The 22455-nt window shown below is 41.6% G+C and overlaps 1 protein-coding gene across 2 annotated transcripts in view; it reads left to right on the forward strand.

Annotated features, from left to right (window-relative positions):
* The window catches only part of ror1 (receptor tyrosine kinase-like orphan receptor 1), a 129930-nt gene that overhangs the window by 99574 nt on the left and 7901 nt on the right, over nucleotides 1-22455 (forward strand). For both annotated transcript variants that reach the window (XM_053497604.1, XM_053497605.1), the window contains 5 exons: nucleotides 4931-5218; nucleotides 5621-5657; nucleotides 18817-18944; nucleotides 19729-20046; nucleotides 20137-20382. In XM_053497604.1, the coding sequence (XP_053353579.1) occupies nucleotides 4931-5218; nucleotides 5621-5657; nucleotides 18817-18944; nucleotides 19729-20046; nucleotides 20137-20382 (1017 nt within the window). The remainder of the gene's footprint in view (nucleotides 1-4930; nucleotides 5219-5620; nucleotides 5658-18816; nucleotides 18945-19728; nucleotides 20047-20136; nucleotides 20383-22455) is intronic.

Raw genomic sequence — 22455 nt, forward strand, 5'->3', positions numbered from 1 at the left:
TTTAGTTTTTAAAGCAGCCAGAGCCGGTACGAAATTTCGCCTTAAGAACTCGCCTCCAGAAAGGATTAAATTTGTATGCTGATGTACAACTCTATTAAATATACTTCCAGTTCATAACTCTACTTCAAATTTGGACACATAATGTCGTTTGACTTTGAGAGAGAGAGGTTTAAAAAAACAAAACTAAAAAGAAAAAACGTTTTCAGACTCCTTGAAAAGTTGTTTTCAGTTCCCCAAGCTCAATGGCCTCTCGAAGTCAAAATACTGCTTACATTTCAATGGGATTCAGGTCAGGGGTTTGGCCATGCCGTCACCTTTAACTTCTCTTTTTAAAAGTAGTTTTGAATTATTTGGCCTGTATGCTTGGGATCGTTCTCTTGTTGTTCTTTAATATGTCCTGCTAGATTACTCCGGTCAGGTTTCCTTTAATGACGTGTAATGGTCCAGTAAAATTCGCAGAGAAGCAAGCTCATAGAGTATGATGATGCCTCCGACTTTGTAATTTTATAGTGGACATGGTGGTCATGGGATTGTAAACACAAACCCCTTTTTGACCAAGCATGTTTTGCTGAAGGATTGCGGTGAAAATTTATTTTCTGTTTTGTGTATATTGACTGACCTGCATCATTCCAACAGAGTTCTGATTTGTATAAATGCTTGTATCACTATGCATTTAATTTTTAGTAGCAGGGTTTAGTGCGGGTGCAGGACAGAGGCTGTTATTCCTGCTGTTTTTATTGCGTCCTGCAGCTCTTTTTAAATGAACTGCTTACCTTCATTAGAAGTGTCTGGCTACCTATTTCCCCATCATGGTCTCTTAAAGATTTACACCTCAATGTGAATTAAAATTTGCATCACTGTATGCACTAATTAGGTACTTTATTAGGATCGTTTCTAATAAGCCAGTCATTTGGAAACTGCACCATGCATAAAATCCTGTGGAGACAATCCAGCAGCTTTGGGTAATGTTTACATCAATCATCAGAACGGGGAGGAATGAGATCCTGGTGATTCTCCTGGGATTTTCACACACAACAGTCTTTACTCAAAGAGTTAGAATTGTTTAAAGTGTTTATTGCACCTAGAATGGTGCAATAAAGAAAAAACATGTGTGGGTCTAAGGACAGGAACGTCTTGTTGATGAGAGAGGACAATGGATAATGGCAGACTGGTTCAAGCAGACGTTAAACGTCCAGAGGACCACGCTGTGCAGTTGTGGAGAGCAGAAAAGCATTACAGAAAGCACATCAGATTTTTGAGGGAGATGGGCTACAACAGCGAAAGACCAAGTTGGGTTGCACATCTGGCCTCCAAGTACAGAGTGCTGAGGCTGTCTTAGGAAGAAGTCTGGAAAAACAGCCTGGTCTAATGAATCCCAGTTTTTGGTGCACCACAGCATGAATTTGTGCAACCAACTAGCTTGTATTAACAGTCCAGACTGGTGGAGGTGGCATAACAGGAGCGGAAATGTTAGCTTGGCACACTCTGGATGCCTTTATGCCAATCAATCACTACCTGAATTCTGCAGCTTATTTAAATATTGTTGCTGATTAGACGCATCCCTTTGTGTCCAAGTCATGTCAGGCTGGTTTCATAAACATCACAATGAGTGTTCTTCAGCGACCTTCCCAGTCACTGGATCTTAAACCAGTAGAATGCCTTTGGGATCTGACAGAATGTAAAATCCACAGGATAAAAGTGCAGCTGGAAAATCTTCAGGAATTGTCAGATGCAATCATGTCAATATGGTCTTGAATATTAAAATAATATTTCCAAGATCTTGTGGAATCTATGCCGGTATTTGATTGTTCCTAATAAAGTGCTCAGGGAGTGTCGTAATATAAAATACTGACTGTTGCACCCTTATCAAACCACTAAAAACGAAAATACCTAATTGTTCACATTCATGTTATTAATATAAAACTAAATATGCATAAACCAATAACGTTCAAATTGCTTTGATTGGTGGAAATTTTCACCCACCTTCTAAAAATATGTCCTTAAATATTCCTTACATTTACACCAACAGTACAGTATGTGTCTAAATCAGCATTTCCTCATGGTGCCCTTTGTAGGTCTGGAATCCTGGAATCAGACTGGAATCCTTTCCGATTAAATTCCTGCCTCGTGCAAAGTGTTCGTCTGATAGGCTCGTGCAGGATAAAGCAATTCCTAAAGTTGGATAAATTTTCATCCCTTTATCATGAAGAGTGCCAATACATCTGGAGTTAAGCATATATCAGAATGTTCTTTTTTTTGTGCAGGGTTTATAAATGCTTCAGCCGCAGATGTGTGGATGGGAACTGAAGTTTAACGCGAATATCTATTAGTCTGGACAGCAGCGTTTGTATGTTGTTATAAGAGAGCTGATGTTTGAACAAAAGAGATTAAAAAGAGGGGGATGGAGGAGAGATATGCCTGGAGACGGGGGAAAAAAGCTAATTCCCTTGGCAGCCTCGGACCAGGCAAGTCTGGATGGCTAAGGAGGAGAAAAGAGGGTGGAGGGGGATTAAGAGATGGGAAAGTTTGATGATGACATGGATAAGAAGTGTGCTCTGTTATGATTGTCTTATTTCTTTTACATCTATCTCTTCTCCTCCCTTTACTAAAGTTAATGTTGATACTCCATTGGCAATAAGTATTAAGCTGTGTAGCGTTTTGCATGCATGCATTTAGCGGGGGGAATGCCATTCCATCAGTTATTGCCTTTGCAATTATTGAAGGACTATTTTAACTATTTATTTGAAGTAACAGTAGAGCCTGATGTTGAACTAATGTACTTCCCTCGGTGGATAACCCATTTAACTTACTCCCACAGCACAAGCCCTATTACTGTAGATAATGTCATAATAAATCAAAAAGCAGTGGATGCCTTCTAACAGTAGAAATAACTCAGCTAACACTCTTGTCACATGTCGTTTAACCAGCGGTTGGGTTTTAAGAAGAGAAAATTAGTGAGAGGAATCTGCCCTCCTCTACACGGAGAGTAATATTGTGTATGTCGCTACACAGCTGTGGGCCCCCGGGGGCCTCTTACCCTGCCCCTAACCCTAATGGCCTCCCGCTCAATATGCTTTTATTAATTTCCTCGTCAAAGTCACATTCCTGACATTTCTGCACAGTCTGGCTTCATTCTGGGGCAATGAAATGTCTCTGTAAATGAAGAAAGAAAGCCAGTGAAAACCAGGATGATTACGAGGAAGTGTGTCGAAGCCGAACACAATATAAGACGAGGTCCGAAGAATGACATCGCTGCGGTTCGATCACATGCCGAGAAAGGAATGGGGTTCCTTGAAGTGTGTCATCATGCCGACATCACAAAGGAGACAGGAAGCCCCGGCAGCTAGAGCCCGTCTGAGCAAGGCAAGCAGAACGGGTCACATAGATGCGGGAAGTCTCACGAAACCCTGCGGAGCCCTGGAGCAGTGTGTAAACTCAGCGGAACACTCAAACATTCTGTATTACTGGATTTTTATTCAGGGTGTAGATTTAAGATTCTGCTTCCAGAGCAATGTTTTTAGTCCGATCTTCTAAAGCATCCTACAGAATTCATAGTAACACTTTCCCAGCAACCTGCAACCTTATATCCCATCAATAATGACCAAAATAGGCACTTTGCAAATTACCGGGGTAGAATTTCCTGTGTGCTGCCCAATCCTATGTTTTACTTGCCCAGAAACTGACTAGGCCAAAAGACATTTCAACTAAAATAATGTAATAATGTATTCCTTACTATTTCCCTTCTTTAAAACAGACAGATAATAAGTACTGATAGAATAGGATTATTATACTCCTTTACAAAGTTTCAAATACAACACATCCTATTGAAATTGTTGGCTGATGTTTTAGCTATGAGATGTTTTTTTTTATTATTATTATTTTGTTGGAAATAAAAAAAGCTATTGACGTCTATGTCTATGACATTTCTATGTAGAATCCTTTTTTTTTCCCGATCTATCCTCGAGGTGGTGTATTTAGTTATGCCATCGCCTCTTATGTCTTCCTGATACAGAAAAGATTTTTGTGTTACTTTGTGTTCCTGAATAATTGTCTGTTATCTGTGCTTGCTTTTTTAAAATCTGTCTGATGGTTGATTATGACTTTTAAAAAAAAAGCTAACTTGGATACGCACCAAATCTGCTCATCTGGGAACCCCAAGATAACTGACCCTAAGGAACAAACAGTGTAGCACAAAACAGTACGTACTGTACAGGTCAGTAAAACTTTTGTAGGTCAGTTTTTTGGTGAAGCATGAGGTATGTATGATCATTGAGGGTAAAATACCAACATACTGTAGTTAGGGTGCCTTGCCTTTAAGAGAGTGGTATGGAGAGGGATTGTGGAACTCCAGTGAACAAGCATGGAACTCTCTCGTAATAATTGGACTAGAATGAATTTGGTGCTTCAGGCCATTCTGTTGGTTATTTATACACACTATCTGGGTAGATCAGTTTTATGGAGTTTGAAGTTTCCAGTAGTTTTCATAGGACAATAGAGATTATGTATTCCCCTTTGGCGAAGGTCAAACCCTGGTATGAAAAAATAATGATTTACCACCACACATGCAACCACACACTGTTTAGTAACAGCCAGTTAGCAGTGGTTTGTTACACATGGGAAAAAGTTGTGAAATTGTCCTACAAACATAGTGAGGGGAAAAAAAAAACAATCATTGTCTAACCAAGCCCTCTCCCACCCGGTCCCCCCACCCACCCACTTCTTAAAAATTGGAGCGTGCTGGATAATTGTAGTGCTGTACATTTTTATACAAACCTCTGCGATGACACGAGGCATTCTTTTTGTGTTAACTTCAGGAGTACTCTTTAATTATTGCGCACCAAAATTATATGTGCCTCAAAACTGTTTCCCTTTTCCCTCCGCACTGTTCACTCTCACTCACTCAGTAAGCTCTGCCTATGTTTTTCCACAGACCACTTCCTCAGACTCGATGCACCCATGAACAACATCACCACGTCTCTGGGCCAGACTGCCGAGCTGCACTGCCATGTGTCGGGAAACCCGGCGCCCACAGTGCGCTGGCTGAAGAATGATGCTCCAGTGACTCCAGAGGCGAGGCGCATTTCCTACAAACAGACCCCCTACGGCTCTCGACTGCGCATCCGGAACCTGGACACCACCGACACCGGCTACTTCCAGTGTGTGGCCACCAACAGCTACGGAACCGTCTCCACCACAGGAATCCTCTTTGTGAAATTTGGTAAGGTGTTTTTTTTTGTTTTTTTGCAGCACCAGTTCCTAATGATTCCTAAGAACATGTTAAAAACATATAGTATCAATATCCACCTTTCATGGTTGATTTAGAACGGTTTTCTTTTTATCTTTATTTGTTCCTATTGGTAACTTTAATGATGTAATCCATCACTTCTAAAAACATGATCTGTTCTATCATTCTGTCAATAAACAAATATGTGTCAGCATGTAAAAAAAAAAAAAGTGAAATCCAAGGCAAGATTTTAAATGAAATGAGGTCAGCATGGATATTCTGTACTGTACTGTGCCAGTGCTCCACGTTGGCAGCATGTGTTCATCAGAGGCTCTGTGCGTGGTTTTCTCCTGATCTGCTGTTTTAAAAAAAAAGGTCCTATTCTTTCTTCTACAGATCCGCTGCCAACCCCCCAGTCTGGAAAGCCTTCACCGTGAGTCCTTTTTTTTTTCACCTTCACCTTGTAGCACATCCAAACACCTTCATTACTAACCATTAACTATAGAAATGCCAGAGGAACTAAAAGTGTTGCTTACCTTAAAAAAAAAAAAAGCAATGACTTTGCAAATAGTCTAGAGATCTGTTCAACAGCACACTTAAATATTCTTCCTAACCATTTACAATTATACTCCAGCATTTAGAATCTATAGGATATAATTTGCATACAGTACACTGGTGGCTCAGTGGTAGGTGTTTCGCCTGCCATGCGAAAGGCTGGGTTCGATTCCCAGCCAGTGGGAACCCCTTGCTGGGAGCAGCCGAAAGACCAACTACAACTTTTTTCTGTAGACTGTGTGTAAGTACCAGAAACTGATCATTTAACGGCTTTTCATATGCCGAAAAAAGAACCCATAACTTTCTAGCTCAAAATGACTTTATGGTGGACGTCTAAGTGCGTTTGTTGAATCCATGTGATAAACATTTATCTGAATCATATTGTTAAGGAAGACTTTCACATATATGATTTTGGTCATGGATGTTATTTCTTTTTTTTTTTTTTTTTTAATAAATTTAGTCCTGTCCAATTCTTTTTCCCCGATTTTCTCCCCAATCTAGTCGTGGCCAATTCCTCCCCGTCACTAGGGGGCTCCCACATTAACGCTACTACAACCACTCAGTCGGGAGGGCGAAAGCTATCCCGTGTTTCCTCCGAACCACGTGACACGAGCCGACCGCATCTTTCGAACTGCTCGCTCACGCACCGTTAGGGGCGGAGTAACACACTCGGAGGAAAGCGCTAGCCGCTCCTTCCGCGTGCGCGAGCTCACAGATGCCCCTGATTGGCTGTAGAGCCGTGGTTAATGTGGGAGCACAAGTACCTCTCATCCCTCCCCCCGAGAGAGCTCGACCAATCAGCTCTCTCTGTGTCTCCGGCTGTGAGAGGAAAACAGCATCACCCGGGGTTCGAACCAGCGATCTCCGGATGATAGGGCGAGCACTTTGCCACTCGGAGGCCCATGGATGTTATTTCGTTGAAATTCTAAATTCGTAGCAGAAGTACTGTTGTTTTTAATGAGACTGAGCAGATGTATCATAATCTAGGACTTGGTTATGTCATACTGAAAGAAGTCATTGAAGGAAAAATGGAGTCAGGTACAGTGCCAGTCTTAAATTAGTTGAGTTTTATTTCTGTTTACAGTGAACAATAGTCACTTTTTGCAGCAGCCAGCTGTAGTTGTTTTTTATCTACTGTATATACAGATATACACCAATCAGCCACAACACTAACACCGCCGCCAGGTGAGCTGAAAAACAGTTATATAACAGTGACCTGGTGGACAGGAGCAATGGCATCCAAGACTAACTCATACCTGCAGGGACCAAAGGCCAGCCCATCCTGTCTGATCTCACACAAAGCCACTGCAGCACAAATAACTGAAAAATGTCAGTGCTGGTCACAGTGGAAAAGCACCAGAACACCCAGTTCACCGTATCCCACCTACCAGTCACAGACCACAGGGCCACCGACCCAGCCTCCAAACTCTCCAGTTTCCAGTCTGATCAAGCACCCATGGGATGCACTGGATCAACATGTCTGATCCACTGAGGCCACACCCAAAGGATCCACATTCTTCTGCCAGACATCACAGAGAGTCCTACAGTATTTAACAGATCAAATACAGTCTCATGGTAAAAGTATTGCTAATTTCAAAATGCAGGTATAGTAGTAGTTTTGAACAGCTTTTCAGTTATTTTTTTTTAATAGATACATTTTTTTTATTTATTATTATTGTTGCCAGACATCTGCTATTGGTGTAGCAAATGAGGTCAACAATCCTTTTTTCTTTAAAATCATGACTACAGTGGATAAGTGTGAAAACATTAGAATGAACCTAAAACTGGCGTAAAGCATGTGGCTGTCTCTCACTAGTATTCACAGCCAGCACTCGTTTGCATGGATTTAAAAGAACGGTTCATATGGTAATTATACACTGTTGAGTTTTTGCTGCGTAGCCTGCCGTATGCCTTTCTGCTGATGATCACCGTGCCAGTATTGACCAGCTGTTACTAGGTCATGTAACATACAGTAAATAGCTTAACATTTTACACAAGGCCATATGGAATGTTTTCTTTTTTTCTTGTCCAGCCCAGCGTTGGTGGTGGTGTTTGACATGGCTGAAGGCCAGTGACAGACATGCCAGCTAGTCTTCCACAGGCAGATGTTTTAAGCTGAAATGTCTTAAAATGCCAGGGTGGAAAAGTCAGTTGGTATATGAGTAAGTGCCTGCGAAGACTGCATATGGCACACATTATTGATTTCGGCACATTGTAATCCTAACTCCATGTAAGTTCCTTTTTGTGAGATTTGTTGCTGTTGATGATGTCGTCGTCAGTGATCACCGGTGAATGTCAGTAAGTGAATTTATCACTCATCTCTACAGAGATTTTCATGCATGTTGATGAGCGTTTATTACAGGGACCTTTGTTGTAAAATGCCTGGCCACCCTCCAGCTGACATTAATTTTGATTAAAGCCACGGTAACCCCTCTCCAGTGGGGTGGTACATTCTGTATTAAGCCTTCCTTTGAGGCTCACTTTGGCCTGTTGGTTATCATTAACGTCATCATCAAAGTGCACTGTCTTGCCAGGGCTCATCAGAAGGAAACCTGCTCTCTTTGCCTTGTTATTTCCCAGGGATGTGTCAGAGCGTCAGTTTTGGGAAAGCGAGAGTAACCTGGTATTTGGCGAGAGAGGAGGGGGGCATGGCTCATGGAGGTTTCAGAGCAGTGATGAATACAGTCCCGAATGACTTCTTGCACAACTTTAGAACAAACATCATGGAGGACGGGGACGTGGAGGAGCTGGAAAGTATGATAAAGCACAGAAATGCTGATGAGTTGTGACCAGATAATGGGAGACAAAAGAACAGATAAGCCTAAATGTCAGGTCTGGAGACTTGCGAATCTGGATTCTTGCTCATACTAACTGCAGAACAAGATGTCTTCCAGTACTGTCATTCTTGACGAGGTCTTAAAACTGTCTCTCCCTTGTGCTTGGATTTCCATTTGCTTATAAAACATTCCTTCCACAAGCTCCTCTGGGGCACGTACAAGACCTCCTGTCATAGCTCTAAAGTTCTGTTCGATAAAGGGGAGCCTCTGAGCTTCAAATCAGAGACAAGCTTTGTTTTTTCTCCGCCTGTCATCATGCGAGGATGTGAAAAGGGAAGCTGGTGTAAGACTGCAGTCCAGATCCAGCCTCCCTTTTCGGCCTCCTCGTGAACCCTCACTGCTCGGGTTTGCTCACCGCTGAGCCTTATGACAACATGCATTAAAAAGCGTTATTCATAGTCTTTTAATAAATGCAATATGTTTTTTTTGCTCATGCTGCCTTTAGCTTTTCACATCAACGACTTTATGGGGACCACTTGGGGTGAAAGTAATCGAACACCATAGACGAGGAAGGGACCGGGGGCCTCCAAAAAGCAGAACAAAGAATACCGTTGTTAAAGAACAAATGTCACTCATGAGATAGACGTCTGTCTTGTAGGAGCGTAGCTCTGTGTTTTATTAATAGTGCAACATCTGTGCAGAAATGATGAGGGAGGTGACTGCTTTGCTAAAATTAGCTCTGTTGCTTTTAGCTAAGGATTACTTTGTGTCGTTGTTCCTCCCTAAAGAAATATATGGAGTCAGTGAGTGGGAGAGGAGTGATGGCTAAGACAGTTTGCTTCAACAAGCGTTATTCTTGAGGCTAACTATACGTATGTGACATTTAAATTGAGATTCAAGGCAAAATTTCAGTATTTTCAGACTTCAATTTAATTTTATTTGTATAGTGCTTTTAACAATTGACATTGTCGCAAAGCAGCTTTACACGATCAAAAGAATAATTGAAGTTTGTATGGGATGTGAACGAGTATGAATCAAAATGATAAGCCGAGGACGATGGCGACAGTGGCAAGGAAAAACTCCCTGAGATGGTAAAAGAAAGAAACCTTGAGAGGAACCAGACTCAACAGGGAACCCATCCTCATCTGGGTGAAACTGATAGCAGGGATTGATCTGCAGTCGTACTGAGCTTGGAAGTTCAATATAACAGGAGATGTGTTTAAATTAAAATGGAGTCCAGTTTGTTATTGGAGGCTCAGGTAGACTGTAGAGAACTCCAGTCCTGAACTATCGAGCGCCTGAAGTCACAAGTCCTCAGAGAACAGCTATCTGCATCAGCCGAGGACAGGACCGTCTTCGTGGAAAAGTGGAACCGTCCCCAGTCACCACACGCATTCCTAGGCAGACCACACAGGGCACAAGATCACCAAGCAGAAGCAGGACGAGTCAGACAGCTCCAGAGGGTAGAGGGGGTCTGGATCACTGGCAGCTCAGGAGAGACATGTATAGCTCGACAGAGAGAGAAGAAAGCAGAAGAGATGGCAATTAGGTCTGGTCACAGTCAAACAATGTATAATGTGAATGTATATTTAGTGCAGAGCGCAAGCAGGGACTAACTTGCTTAATTGAATAAGTAAAAGAGAGAGCCAGAAGGAAACACAGACATGAGGGCTCCCTGAGATGTAAATCACCTCATAGTCAACAAACCTGAGTGATCAATGAGAGTGGGGAGGACAGCATCTAAACATACCAGTTCACCATAATACTCTACGTCCATGAGTCCCCCAGATCTGCTCCTTTACCTAAGGCAAATCTATTTATAAAAATGCTTGGCTAAATAAGTAGGTTTTTAGCCTGGTCTTTAGGCCGAACATCAATTGGAAGACTAATTTTGGGGCTTTGTAAGAAAAGCTGTAGTTTTCATAATACGCGGTACTGATAAGCAGCCTGCATTCTTAAATCGGAGTAGGCATGGCGGATCGTAAGACACTAGCAGCTCACTCAGATAATGCAGCACGAGACCATTTAATGCTTTATATGTCAAGAGATGTATTTTTTTTTAATTATTATTCTTTAAATAAATTTAGTCGTGTCCACATTAAGGCTACTTACTACCACTCAGCCAGGAGGGCCGTGGGCTGTCACGTGGTTCCTCTGAACCACATGACACCAGCTGACCTCTTCTTTTCGAACTGCTTGCTCACGCACCGTAAGGGGCAGCGTCACACACTCGGAGGACAGCGCCATCCGCTCCCTCAGGATGCTCTCCTTCCATGCTATTTGGAATACTAGCAATTTAGTTTGACACCATTTACATTCTAATTTCTGAGCGGTCTGTTTTAAAGTGCATGTGTGGCCTTTATACCAGGGAGCGAGTTTCTTATCTCTAACCATTTTCCTTTTAACTGGAGCGACACTATCTAATGTATAACGAAATGTTGACTCTAAATATTCGGTCGCCTGATCGAGTCCTGTGGAGTCCGATGGCGATCCAATTAAAGGTGATAACTCTGGGGGATTATTGATAAAGCTCTGTGTGGTATTTGATGTGAATGTACGTTTAATGTGGTAGCACGTGTAAATCCTAGTACATACTGTAAGTTACAGCCACTCTGAGGCAGGTTAACACATCAACCCGTAAAATGTCAACATCCATGCATGCTAATTAGCCAATAGACCGCTGATTGCCCAGACGTGAAATTTGCGTCTCCTGACTGCCCGGGCTCCTAAATTTGTCCACCCCTGCAGATGCATTGTTCAGTACAAACCTTTGAACATTTTATGTTCCGCAGTTAAAGTTGGTGGTTCATGTGGTCATTTATGGTGGAATAGTATAGTCTATCCAAGACCTTCAGCAAGTCCCCTGCTGATTTCTTCTCTTTCCATTTTATTCGGTCCCCTGTAATTCTCACAGACGCTTTATATCACAAGCCCTTCATTTTCAGTCTTGTTTAAGATATCTCAGCCATATCTCAGTCTGCCATCACAAACCTCTCCAAGAATAAACTCTTTTCATGAACGAGTGGTGCATATGAATAATAGGAGACAAGAGCGGGGAAGAAAAGTCGTCGGTTCTCCTTATCAAAATATCATCAGTTAATGTAAACAGACATGATTTCTGCGCCGACGTTTCCCTCTAAAGGAGCAGATTAATGTACGCAGCGTTAACCGTGCTGCTGGTTTCGACTGAAGCGCGTCAGTGGGGACTTCTTTAGTGCCAGGCTCTTGAAAAGCACACAGGCCCTTTTCTCTATCACATTGTTTATAGCATCCCGTTTTCTGGCCGCTTGAAAAGATTAATATTACCATCACTGCTCTGTCAGGACTGTTTGACTTTCCTCAGTCTGGCTTGAGAGGGATTTTTTTTTTTCTCAACACCGAAAGAAAAAAAAAATGAACCAGAGGAAAAGGAGACCCTCTGTTTCTTTTCTCCCTCTCTCCTCTCCTCTCCTCTCCTTTTCCAGCTGAAACGATGGAGAGAACAGGATTGTTAACGAAGTCCAGACTACCTTCACTCCTTCAAGGCCGAGACGGGAAAAGCACAAGTGCTGGACACATCCCAGAAGCCTTAGCACGTTCTGAAAGAGCACATCCTAATGGGGCCCTCTGCCCTGCTTTTAACTAACGACTTCCATTAGGCTTCTCAGAGGTATTCAGGCAAGAGTTAAAGTCACTGTTTAGAAAGGATTCAGCAGCACCTTCGATCCATCACCATCCATTAACCTAAACTGAAGTTCCATTTCTAAACACTGAGGTCCTGCCTCAGTTTTTTTTAATGGTTTTGGTGGGAGATAAAATATTCCAAATGATACTGGCATGACATTTGTTGCCACTGATTTAATTATACAGTTGTTAAAATAAGTTACTGATTGTTTGAAAAGCATGTTTGGTTGTCACGTTGATTTATGAGACTCATAAAACCAGAGATGTTTTTTTTTTTTTTGTGGGCCCCTGGTTCCTCTATGATACTGCAGATTTATTTTGTCTAACTGTTAAACGAGTCTTTGACGCAGTCGCCGTTTATGCATCGCCGACATTTCACCTGTTCATGGTAGCGGATACCTACGATATTTTGTCATTTTTACTGCTCAGCATGAATTCCTCATGCAGTTACTGTAACTTTGATTGAGATACTTTTTTGGTGCATTACAGCTTAGCTTTATCAACTAAATGCATGCCTGTTTTAGGTGTATTCATGCACATCAGCAAACAAAGCAAACATTCACAAAGTTTCCAAGCAAAACCGTGAGAGAGACGAAAAACAATTTCTGCCTTGTTAGGAATCTCTTTTAACGAAGTGTTGATTGACTGAAGATTGAAGTCACTTGGGACTCGCCCTTTGACCTGCTCTGGTCTGCCGTGTGAAACTTGAGCCACCTCAGTGAATATGGTTCATCGCAGCCCCCTAACTATGCATCTGACACAGCCCACTACCGTTTGCCATCGACCCCTTTAAACTCGTTGCATCAGCTAATTAGTTCGCATGGAGCCGAGTTTTGCTTTCCGTTCCATTCAACCTCATCCATCATTGGAAATGCACCACCATACAATGACTGCTGAGCAGATATTAATTGCGTGATGAACTATTCTCAGCCTAGCAGTTAGAACCAACCTGGTAAAGTCATGTATGTTGCATTTATCAGGTACTCCAAGTAATAAATGGATCTTATATACTAATAAAATTCCACACATCAGTATTTAGAATAAAGACATAACCATGAACCTGAGCGGTTTTCAAAAGATTCAACTATGTTACATAGTTAAAGAAGAATCTAGCAATCTTTGGTGACATCAACAGGTCATTTTTATAATCGCCCAGAATACATTTTTATAATCGCTCTCTGATACCCATAACTTTTCCCACATATACAGTATATGGATTAAACTTTTGGACACAGTGGTCCCACATTTCTTTAACAAATTAACACAGCTCCCAGAGCTCCCCCAAAGTACAGTAGGTGTGTGTGTGTGTGTGTTAATGCTCTCAAACTCACTCTATTTCACTCCTTCTCCAAACGTGCCGTTTCAGTGCCTATATAATTTTTTTTTCTCATGATGTTTGTTCATACACTTAAACTAAAAAAAAAAAAATTAAATGTCTAAAAATGACTGAAAAGTCCCTTCTTATTTAATGATGTAAGTGGACATCTTTGAATATGGTGCGCCAACTTGGTGGGTGTGTCCATACCATCTAGCAATATGATATGCTTGTACCAGTACTACCAGTTATCTCATCTGTCGTTTCCGTAATGGAAACAGTCCACCACTCAGGCAGTGGCTGGTTAGTGGTGTTCTTGTTCAGTGTTGTTGTTGTTGTTAGTCTTTCGGCTGCTCGTCAAGGGGTCACCATAGCGGACCATCCTATCCGCACAACAACTCGCCACAAGTCGTCGACGCAAACCTTCTCATTTTATCCGGGCTTGGGACCGGCACTGCATCCAGTGACTGGGGTTTGAATCGAGCCCGGGCTGGGAATCGAACCCGGGCTTTCGACATGGCACATGAGAAACCCCCCACTGAGCCACCTACGCCCCTAGAGGTGTTCCTGTGCAGTATTGGGTGCAAATTTCTTCTCGTCTTCATAATCCAGGTCAGATATTCCAGCACAGGTGCTGCATTGTTCCACACTCCCAGGTCTTCATGTGAGCTCCTATTAAACTCGTGGGAGATAAGTAAAAAGGTTTGTGTATAGTGGTAACTTATTTGGTCCGAGTCCTAATGAATGACCCCTATTGCGTATTATTTTACCTCTCATATAAACTCAGTCTATTGAAGCGCTATTTCCTTCCCTTATTTTTTGTGATTAGTGGATGATTAGTAAATGTAGGAAGGCGAGTGCGAAGCAAGGCATCCCTGTTTTGCCATCATCTTTCTGTCCTTTAGACATATACCAGAATTTAGCAGGAAGTAAAAAAAAAAACAAAAAAAAAAAACAGCGAGCAGTCTTCATTCAACAGTTTACATGTGCGTAGACAAACAAGCCAAAGTCCAGACTCCTAGACGATGTTTAAGTCCCATGGTAAACCAAGTCTGTCCCTAGTGAGCAGGCCTGTTCTGCTCCTTCACTCCCCTCCTCCTCCTCCTCCTCCTCCTCTTAGAATTCATCTCTTTCTTGAGTTTTTCCATGAACAAAATCTGGCTGCCAAAAGCCGCTGATATTTTTCCATTTAGGCCGCCGCAGTGGGCACACGATTCAAGCTGTAAACATGAATGAACGGTCTGAAACGCTCTCCTTCTGCCACTTTCATCACTGAGAGGATACATTATATCTTATTCACATTGCTTTCATAGAAACAAGGGGCCCATAAATCTCATTTTATTAGGAGAACACCACGAACTCCATTCGCTTGGACTCTGTCAAATGGATCCGTACAAATGTACGCATGGTTTGAATTTTTGACAGTTTTTGGACATGAGGACTTTTTATTTACAACACCGTCAGTGATTTGTCTTCCCAGTATGACAAGAGAAGTGATTTGCCTTGTTGGTACCGAAAAAGAAAAAGCTAAGAGGGAAAGTTAGATAGTGGGAGGGACGGCTAAAATATTGGGATGCTCCGTGACTTCTCAGTGTTTTTCTTTTTATGTCAACTTGAAGTAAAACCTAATTATTCAAGAAGGTTGAAAGGTTGGCTGCGTCAAACAGGCATGGTCTTGTCCTTAACGTCCTCGTATTTGGATCCTAATCTGCAGGCTTTTGACCTGAATCGCAAGAGAGAGCATCACTCACCTGCAGTGCACATATGCAAACATGATGGAAAGTTCTCCCACAGAGAGGATTTGTACTATGCCTTGCCTTATAATTATGTGAGTTATGTAGTCGTGTAGTATTTTAGTTGGGGTTTGCCGGTTGAGCCGTGGTCAGCGGGGATTACCGTGTGAACTCCAGGCCCTGCCTTTGGCAGATGAGACTAGACGTTTACCAAAAACAAAGAGGCAAATAATATCCATGTCAGAATTCAGTTTAATCCATTCTCAGGCTCCCTGGAATGTCGTACACACATGCCTTATTATTACACACCCCTCAGTATGCCCAACAAACCAGATGTGTCTCACCCTCTCCTTAGTCTTCATGGCCTTGTGAAGCTTTGTTTAATAAATTGCTTCTTTGGCAAACACTCCTATGAACTGATGAAGACACATCAAATATGTGCGTGTTAAAACGCTAGAAAATGTATCCTGCCCTCTCTGCTGTTAGTCAGAATGGATGTGATGTGAGGATAGACAGGATTGAGGCTCCCGGAGGATAATCCGGTTTGTTCCAATGAGGCAAGGAAGGAATTTCCTGTGGATTGATCATCCTGGAGTATATAGTAGATGGCTTATCCAGTAATGTCTGGATTTTTGACGGCGATTATTGGTGCCTGCTTTATCATATTAATACTCACTTACTGTACAGTATGATGGACTTTTTAATTCTCAGTCTCTTTTTCCTCTCTCTTTCTCTCTCTCTCTCTCTGTTTCTCTCCAGAGAACCCCGGGTTATGGGGTTGAGTCCTGCTGCTCTTTTAATAGAGGCCGCTATTGTGTTAGTGTAACATAAGAACTCTTTCCTCTCATTCTTCATTGCGTCTAATGAGAGTCCCTGAGTGACCATGTGTCCCTTCTGCCCAGGCCACGGTCACAGACCACAGACTTGGAAAAACCAGGGACAAACCAGACACAATAACATGATACCACACACACACACACACACACACACACACACACACACACCACACACACACCACACACACTGAACACTGGGAGAACTTGTTTTCTTTTAATACCTTAAAATTAGCATCCCAATAACAAAAAGGACCTCTGGAACTTTCCTGAAAATGCTCTTTTATTGTCCGTTTTCTCTGCAGCCAAGCCCTGCTTTACGGGATATATATTTAGACATTAAGTATGCACATTAATATTCTAGACAACGGGGATGAATGTTCAGCGTTATAAACGATGTGGTGGATTTTTGGGGTTGGAAACATGTTGTACTCTTTGGGAGTGTATGGACTGTTGGTAAAGAGGTGTATAAATTTTGTGTTTCGATGAGCTGAAAACCACTAATTGCATTGCTCCGTGTAGATAAAAAGTAGACATTACAATTGCATCCTGATGAGAGCGTATTTGTCATTTTCTCTTTAGGTTTCATTTGTTACTGCTATTACATAATTTTATAAATTACGAGCGGCGTTCAAGTCACACCTGGACTTTAGATTGTGCAGAATAACTGAACACAGCTACAGTATGAGACTGAAAACTTTATGTCGGCATATAATCTCCTGCTACACTGATGCCCTTATCCCTGGCTTTCACTAGTGCTTGGACACAATTACAGTAGAAAGTTTTCTCACAGTATGCCGGAGCCATGATCGGACTGCCTGTTTCACGTCAGCTCTGACCTACCTCGACCCGGATTGATGTATGGCGTTCTTTAAAGCATTTGCACCAATCAAATGTTTTACTGTGACTCAGAGTCTCATGATCGTACTGGTCTTGAAGTCTTGGAAATGTCAATCATTCATGAGAAATTTCACCAGAGGTCCTGATCTGACTTGAACGCCCCTCGTATGAAGAAGTGAAATTAGTTAATGAGTTAGAAATAAAACCCAGTAGAGAAACAGGTGGCTTTAAACGTATACTATACTGTTTTTTTATAATACTAAAAACATATTTTTATGTTTATTTATAGGGTTTTTATTTCTAAGCTGCTTTGCAACAATGTTGCACTGATGAAAAGAACCATACAAAAGAATTGAATTGGATTGGGGTGGCGCTGTGGCATAGTGATTATCTCTGTGGCTGTTCAGCTGCAGGACCAAGGGTTCGATTCTCACCTCGGGTCTGTGTGCATCGAGTTTGCATGTTCTAGGATCCGGGCCTCCTGCGACCCTGTACAGGAGGATAAGCGTGAGGCTTGGAGTGAGTGAATGAGTGAACTGAATTGAATAAATGTCCTACACAACACGGAGATGCATCGTCAACCTCTGGTTGATTATATACCTGGAAGAGCTAACGGTTTTTAGTTCGCTTACACTACATCCGAGTCATGTATTAAAAAACACATTTTATCTGTCCATAATAGTATTTAATTTGAAAGTCAGTTTCGGTTATCAGGAGCCACAACAGCAGGGAACATTGAAACTAATGATAACTCCCCAGAGCTCATGGACACACATGAGATATAGGTGTTCTGATACCTTTCCGTGTTGGCCAGCGTTGCCTTTTTCAGCGTTTTCTGTTGCATTGGTTGAATTGGACTGGTGAGCCTTGGCTAAATCAGTTTACTGATTTAAGTGATAGTTATTCAATTCACCTGCCAGTGTTGTCTGATATCTTCTGTTCGGTTAGATTTTTTTAAAAACCCCACAATCGAGACTTTAATATATTTAAGAGTTAAAAAGCCTGGTGGTCTCAGACATCTGCGTGACTACATTCATTACTCTAAAGCATACGCACTTGCTCACACTCCCAACATGTTTGCATGTGAGCCTGCAAATGCTTCTACTTTTTTTTGAGTTCAGGCCAACTTTTTTCCCCTCCCTTCTTTTAAGTTGAAAATGACATTGTCCTCCTATCTTTGTAAATCAAAGCAACTCGTCTGTATTTAGTGAGCTCACAGATGTGCAACAGTGTGACATCATGGGTGAAGCAGCATGTGGCATGTCACTGTGAGGCAACACCATGATTCCTCTCATGCGTTCTCTAACACAGGCAACCTTCCGTACACATGGTCTCAATTACTGCCCGTTATTTTTTTTTTATTTTTTACAAGTATACAAAACACTCTCTTATAATAGCTGTATGTGCATGTTCCGATATTTTATGCTTTAGAAATATGAACTGTAGTCAGTTCGAATATATTCAGTGTCAGCATGTGTGTGTGTGTGTGTGTGTGAGAGAGAGAGAGAGAGGGAGAGAGAGAGCACTTATCAAAATCAGAGTTTTTAGTTTAAGAAGTCTTTACAGTAAACCAAGTCAATTTTGCAGTGTAGGAATTTTGCTGCCCTCTAGTGGTTATTTTTTAAACTGCTGATTATTATATTTACAATATTTTTATATTATAAATTTTTTTATTATAATTTTTTCAAGTTGTTTTTATCTACCAGTAAGCCGCACGATTTGCTAAATTTACGACATTCCAATAATGACAAAAACATAAATAATGTCAATAAAAGTACATTATTCTATTTTAACAATTCCTGGAACATCCAAGCCCAAATTCCTTGTATTCTGGTCTGCATTATGAAGTGCTTGTTGTCTTTGTTTAATATTTCAGAGAGGACTTTGATGAGGAAGGTTTCTGCCAGCCGTACAGAGGAATCGCATGTGCTCGCTTCATCGGGAACCGGAGCATCTTCGTAGACTCGCTGCAAATGCAGGGCGAGATCGAAACTCAGATAACAGGTAATGTTCATTTGTTCGGTTTTTTTACCTTATTCCCTGCTTTTCAGCGACGGTCTTCAGCACTGCCGTTTTATTCTGGCCGGTTCTCATTAAAAGCAAGGATTTGAAGTACATTCTTGATCGCACTCTTCTCAGTGGAAACAAAAAAAAAAAAACACTCCCTTTTGTGTCTCTTCGATTTCGACTCGAAACATCTGCATGGAAGTTTGTAACATTTGTAATGTCGCACGTAAGGAGGAAATTTCTGGCTGCCACAAACATAGTGCGCTCGCCAGATTAGCTCAGCTCCTTCTGTACAATTTCATTAGTGTTTGTGCAGATGTGGTTTCAGAAATGTGACGGCGTCAGAACCGGTGCCAGTACTCACTCTGTCTCTCTCCCCGTGTTTAATGGTTTAATGGACGCATTTCAAGGACATTCCTGTCTGTTTGAAAATGTGTTCTCACAATCCAGCAGCCAGCTCATCTCTGTATTTTGGTAACTTCTCCTCCTCTTCCTCATCATCATCATCATCCTCATCTGTGAGAAATAAAGCACTAAGGAAACTAGACTGACCAGAGACTCTGGATTAATGTGACTAGTGTGCATGTTCTAGAGGTCAGGGTGCTAAATCACACTATAATATACACATGGGCTTCACTCCAGCGTTAACCTGGCTTGCATCAGCGTTTCTAATAGTGCTCGCTATTTGAGAGCATATTTGAGCCAACCTAGCACCTTCAGACCTTCAATGTCTGGAGTATGAGAAGTTCTCACTGCCGTTTTCTCTCTCCTTCCTCTCCAGCTGCGTTCACCATGATCGGCACATCCAACCACCTCTCGGATCGCTGCTCTCAGTTTGCCATCCCGTCGCTCTGCCATTTTGCGTTCCCCACATGTGACCGGAGCTCCGGAATCGATAAACCACGCGACCTTTGCAAAGACGAGTGTGAGATCCTGGAGAACGACCTGTGTAAGACCGAGTACATCATCGCACGCTCCAACCCCATCATCCTCAAACGACTCAAACTACCCAACTGTGAGGACCTGGCCGCTTCGGACAGTCCCGAGGCGGCCAACTGCATGAGGATAGGCATCCCTATGGGCGAGTCCATCAACAAAAGTGAGCACAGCTGTTCAATTCACTAGCGTTCGTTAGGTTAATTTGCTGCTATTTGAAAGTGTACATTATATTATTCCCTTTCTGACACAGATCATAAGTGCTTCAACAGCAGCGGGTCTGATTATCGAGGCACCACAAGCATGACGAAGACAGGCCGCCAGTGCCAGCCGTGGAACTCGCAGTATCCGCACAGCCACACCTACCTCGCCGTGCACTACCCTGAGCTAAACGGCGGTCACTCATACTGTCGCAACCCAGGCAACAAGCAGGAGGCTCCCTGGTGCTTCACTCTGGATGAGGGCGTCCGCATGGAGCTGTGTGACATCCCCGCATGCGGTGAGGACGTGTGATCACACCCACTTTATTCACAACACTATTGGTTCACTGCCATAGAGCCATCACAAGAATGCGGCATGCATAAGAAATAATTTAAAGAGAAATTACTTAATAATGTATAATATACTGCACATATACAATGCTGTGCATTTCCTTATTTATTTATTTATTTATTTATTTATTTATTATTTGTCACAATTTAATGATTAAGAAATTTTAATATTACACAAAGATTACCCGAGTAAATACAAAATGCAGTTTTTAAATGCCGATTTCTTTTATTAAGGGAAAAAAAGGCTGTACAAACCTGTCTGGCCCAATGTGAAAAAGTAATTGCCCCCCACCCCCATTCACTCTCACACACACACAGGCCTGATTACTGCCAGACCTGTTAAACCAAGAAATCACCTTAAATAGAAACCGTCTGACAAAGTGATGCATGTAATATTCATGTAAAATTACGATTTGTATGACAATATCGATCATTATAGACAAATATGCAAAAAATCAGGAAGGGGCAAATATATTTTGCCAGCACTGTATTGTGATTATGTATTTGTTTGTTTACATTTTACATTGTATGTTATAGTTATAAATGTAGACCATTAATCTGAACTCTATTTCTATCATAGATTGTTACTTTTTTATATGTCAGCAATAAAAAGCAAATCTTTTTTTTGTAAAAAAATAAAAAGACATTTATAATCTTTGCCAACTGAATGAATTTTATGGCATTACAACGTCAACATACGGTTGTATGTAACAAGATCTTCAAATATATTAATGTTATTAATGTCCACTTACACGGATCAGCCATAACATTATGACCACCCCCTTAATATTGAGGTTGTTTCCCCTTGTGCCACCATAACAGCCCTGACCTGTCAACGTGTACAGTATAAACTCCACTAGACCTCTGAAGGTGTGCTGTTGTATCTGGCACTTAACCGCAGATCCTTTATGTGCTGTATGTTGCAAGATGGGCCTCCGTTTGGTCGGACTTGTATTTCCAGCACATCCCACAGATGCTCGGCTGGACCACAGAGACCAGGAGAATGTGAATGCCAAGTCAGCACTTTGAACACCTTGTTGTGTTCCTAAAACCATTCTTTCAACCTAATTCATCGGACCATGTGACCGTCTTTCAGCTCTTCATGGTCCAGTTCTAATGTGCATGTCCCCCTTGCAGGCGCTATTCACACGTCAGCATGGACACTCTGACTCTTCGACGGCTACCCCGGCATATGCACAACAAACTGATGCTGAAACCAGCATAATTAATCTCATCTCATCGTCTATACCACTTTATCTTGTATTCAGGGTCTCGGGGGGCCTGGAGCCTATTCCAGGAGGCTTAGGGCACAAGGCGGGGTACACCCTGAACAGGGTGCCAATACATCACAGGGCCCACACACATACACTCACTCACACACTCATTCATTCACACACTACGGGCAATTTGGAAACGCCAATCAACCTAACCTACATGTCTTTGGACTGGGGGAGGAAACCTGGAGTACCCGAAGGGAATTGAGCCTGGCCGGAAATCGAACCCGGACCCTGGAGGTGCAAGGCGACAGTGCTAACCACTACATACAGCATAATTATAAACTTTTTTTTTTTTTTTTTTTTTTTTGTAATTTGAACTACAGTAACTCTTCTAGGGCTGCAACTAACGATTATTTTGATAATCGATTAGTTTGACGATTATGTTTTCGATTAATCGGATAAAACCTAGCCGCTTCTTTAATTTTATATTTCGCTTATAACTATTAAAAAAAAAAAAATCAGGGTGTTATTTATGTATAAAAATTAACTTTTAAAAATGCAAAAGCCACAAAGAGTTTAATAATCTTTAATTTTGACATTTTAAACCTTAAATGAAATGTAGTATATAATATATACAGTATATATATATATATATATATATATATATATATATATATATATACACACACACTCAACAAAAATATAAACGCAACACCTTTGTTTCTGCTCCGATTTTTCATGAGATGGACTTAAAGATCTAAAATTCATTTCAGATCATAATATTACCATTTCTCTCAAACATTG

This window comes from Clarias gariepinus, chromosome 6 (genome assembly GCF_024256425.1).
Source record: "Clarias gariepinus isolate MV-2021 ecotype Netherlands chromosome 6, CGAR_prim_01v2, whole genome shotgun sequence".
NCBI classification, from domain to species: domain Eukaryota; kingdom Metazoa; phylum Chordata; class Actinopteri; order Siluriformes; family Clariidae; genus Clarias; species Clarias gariepinus.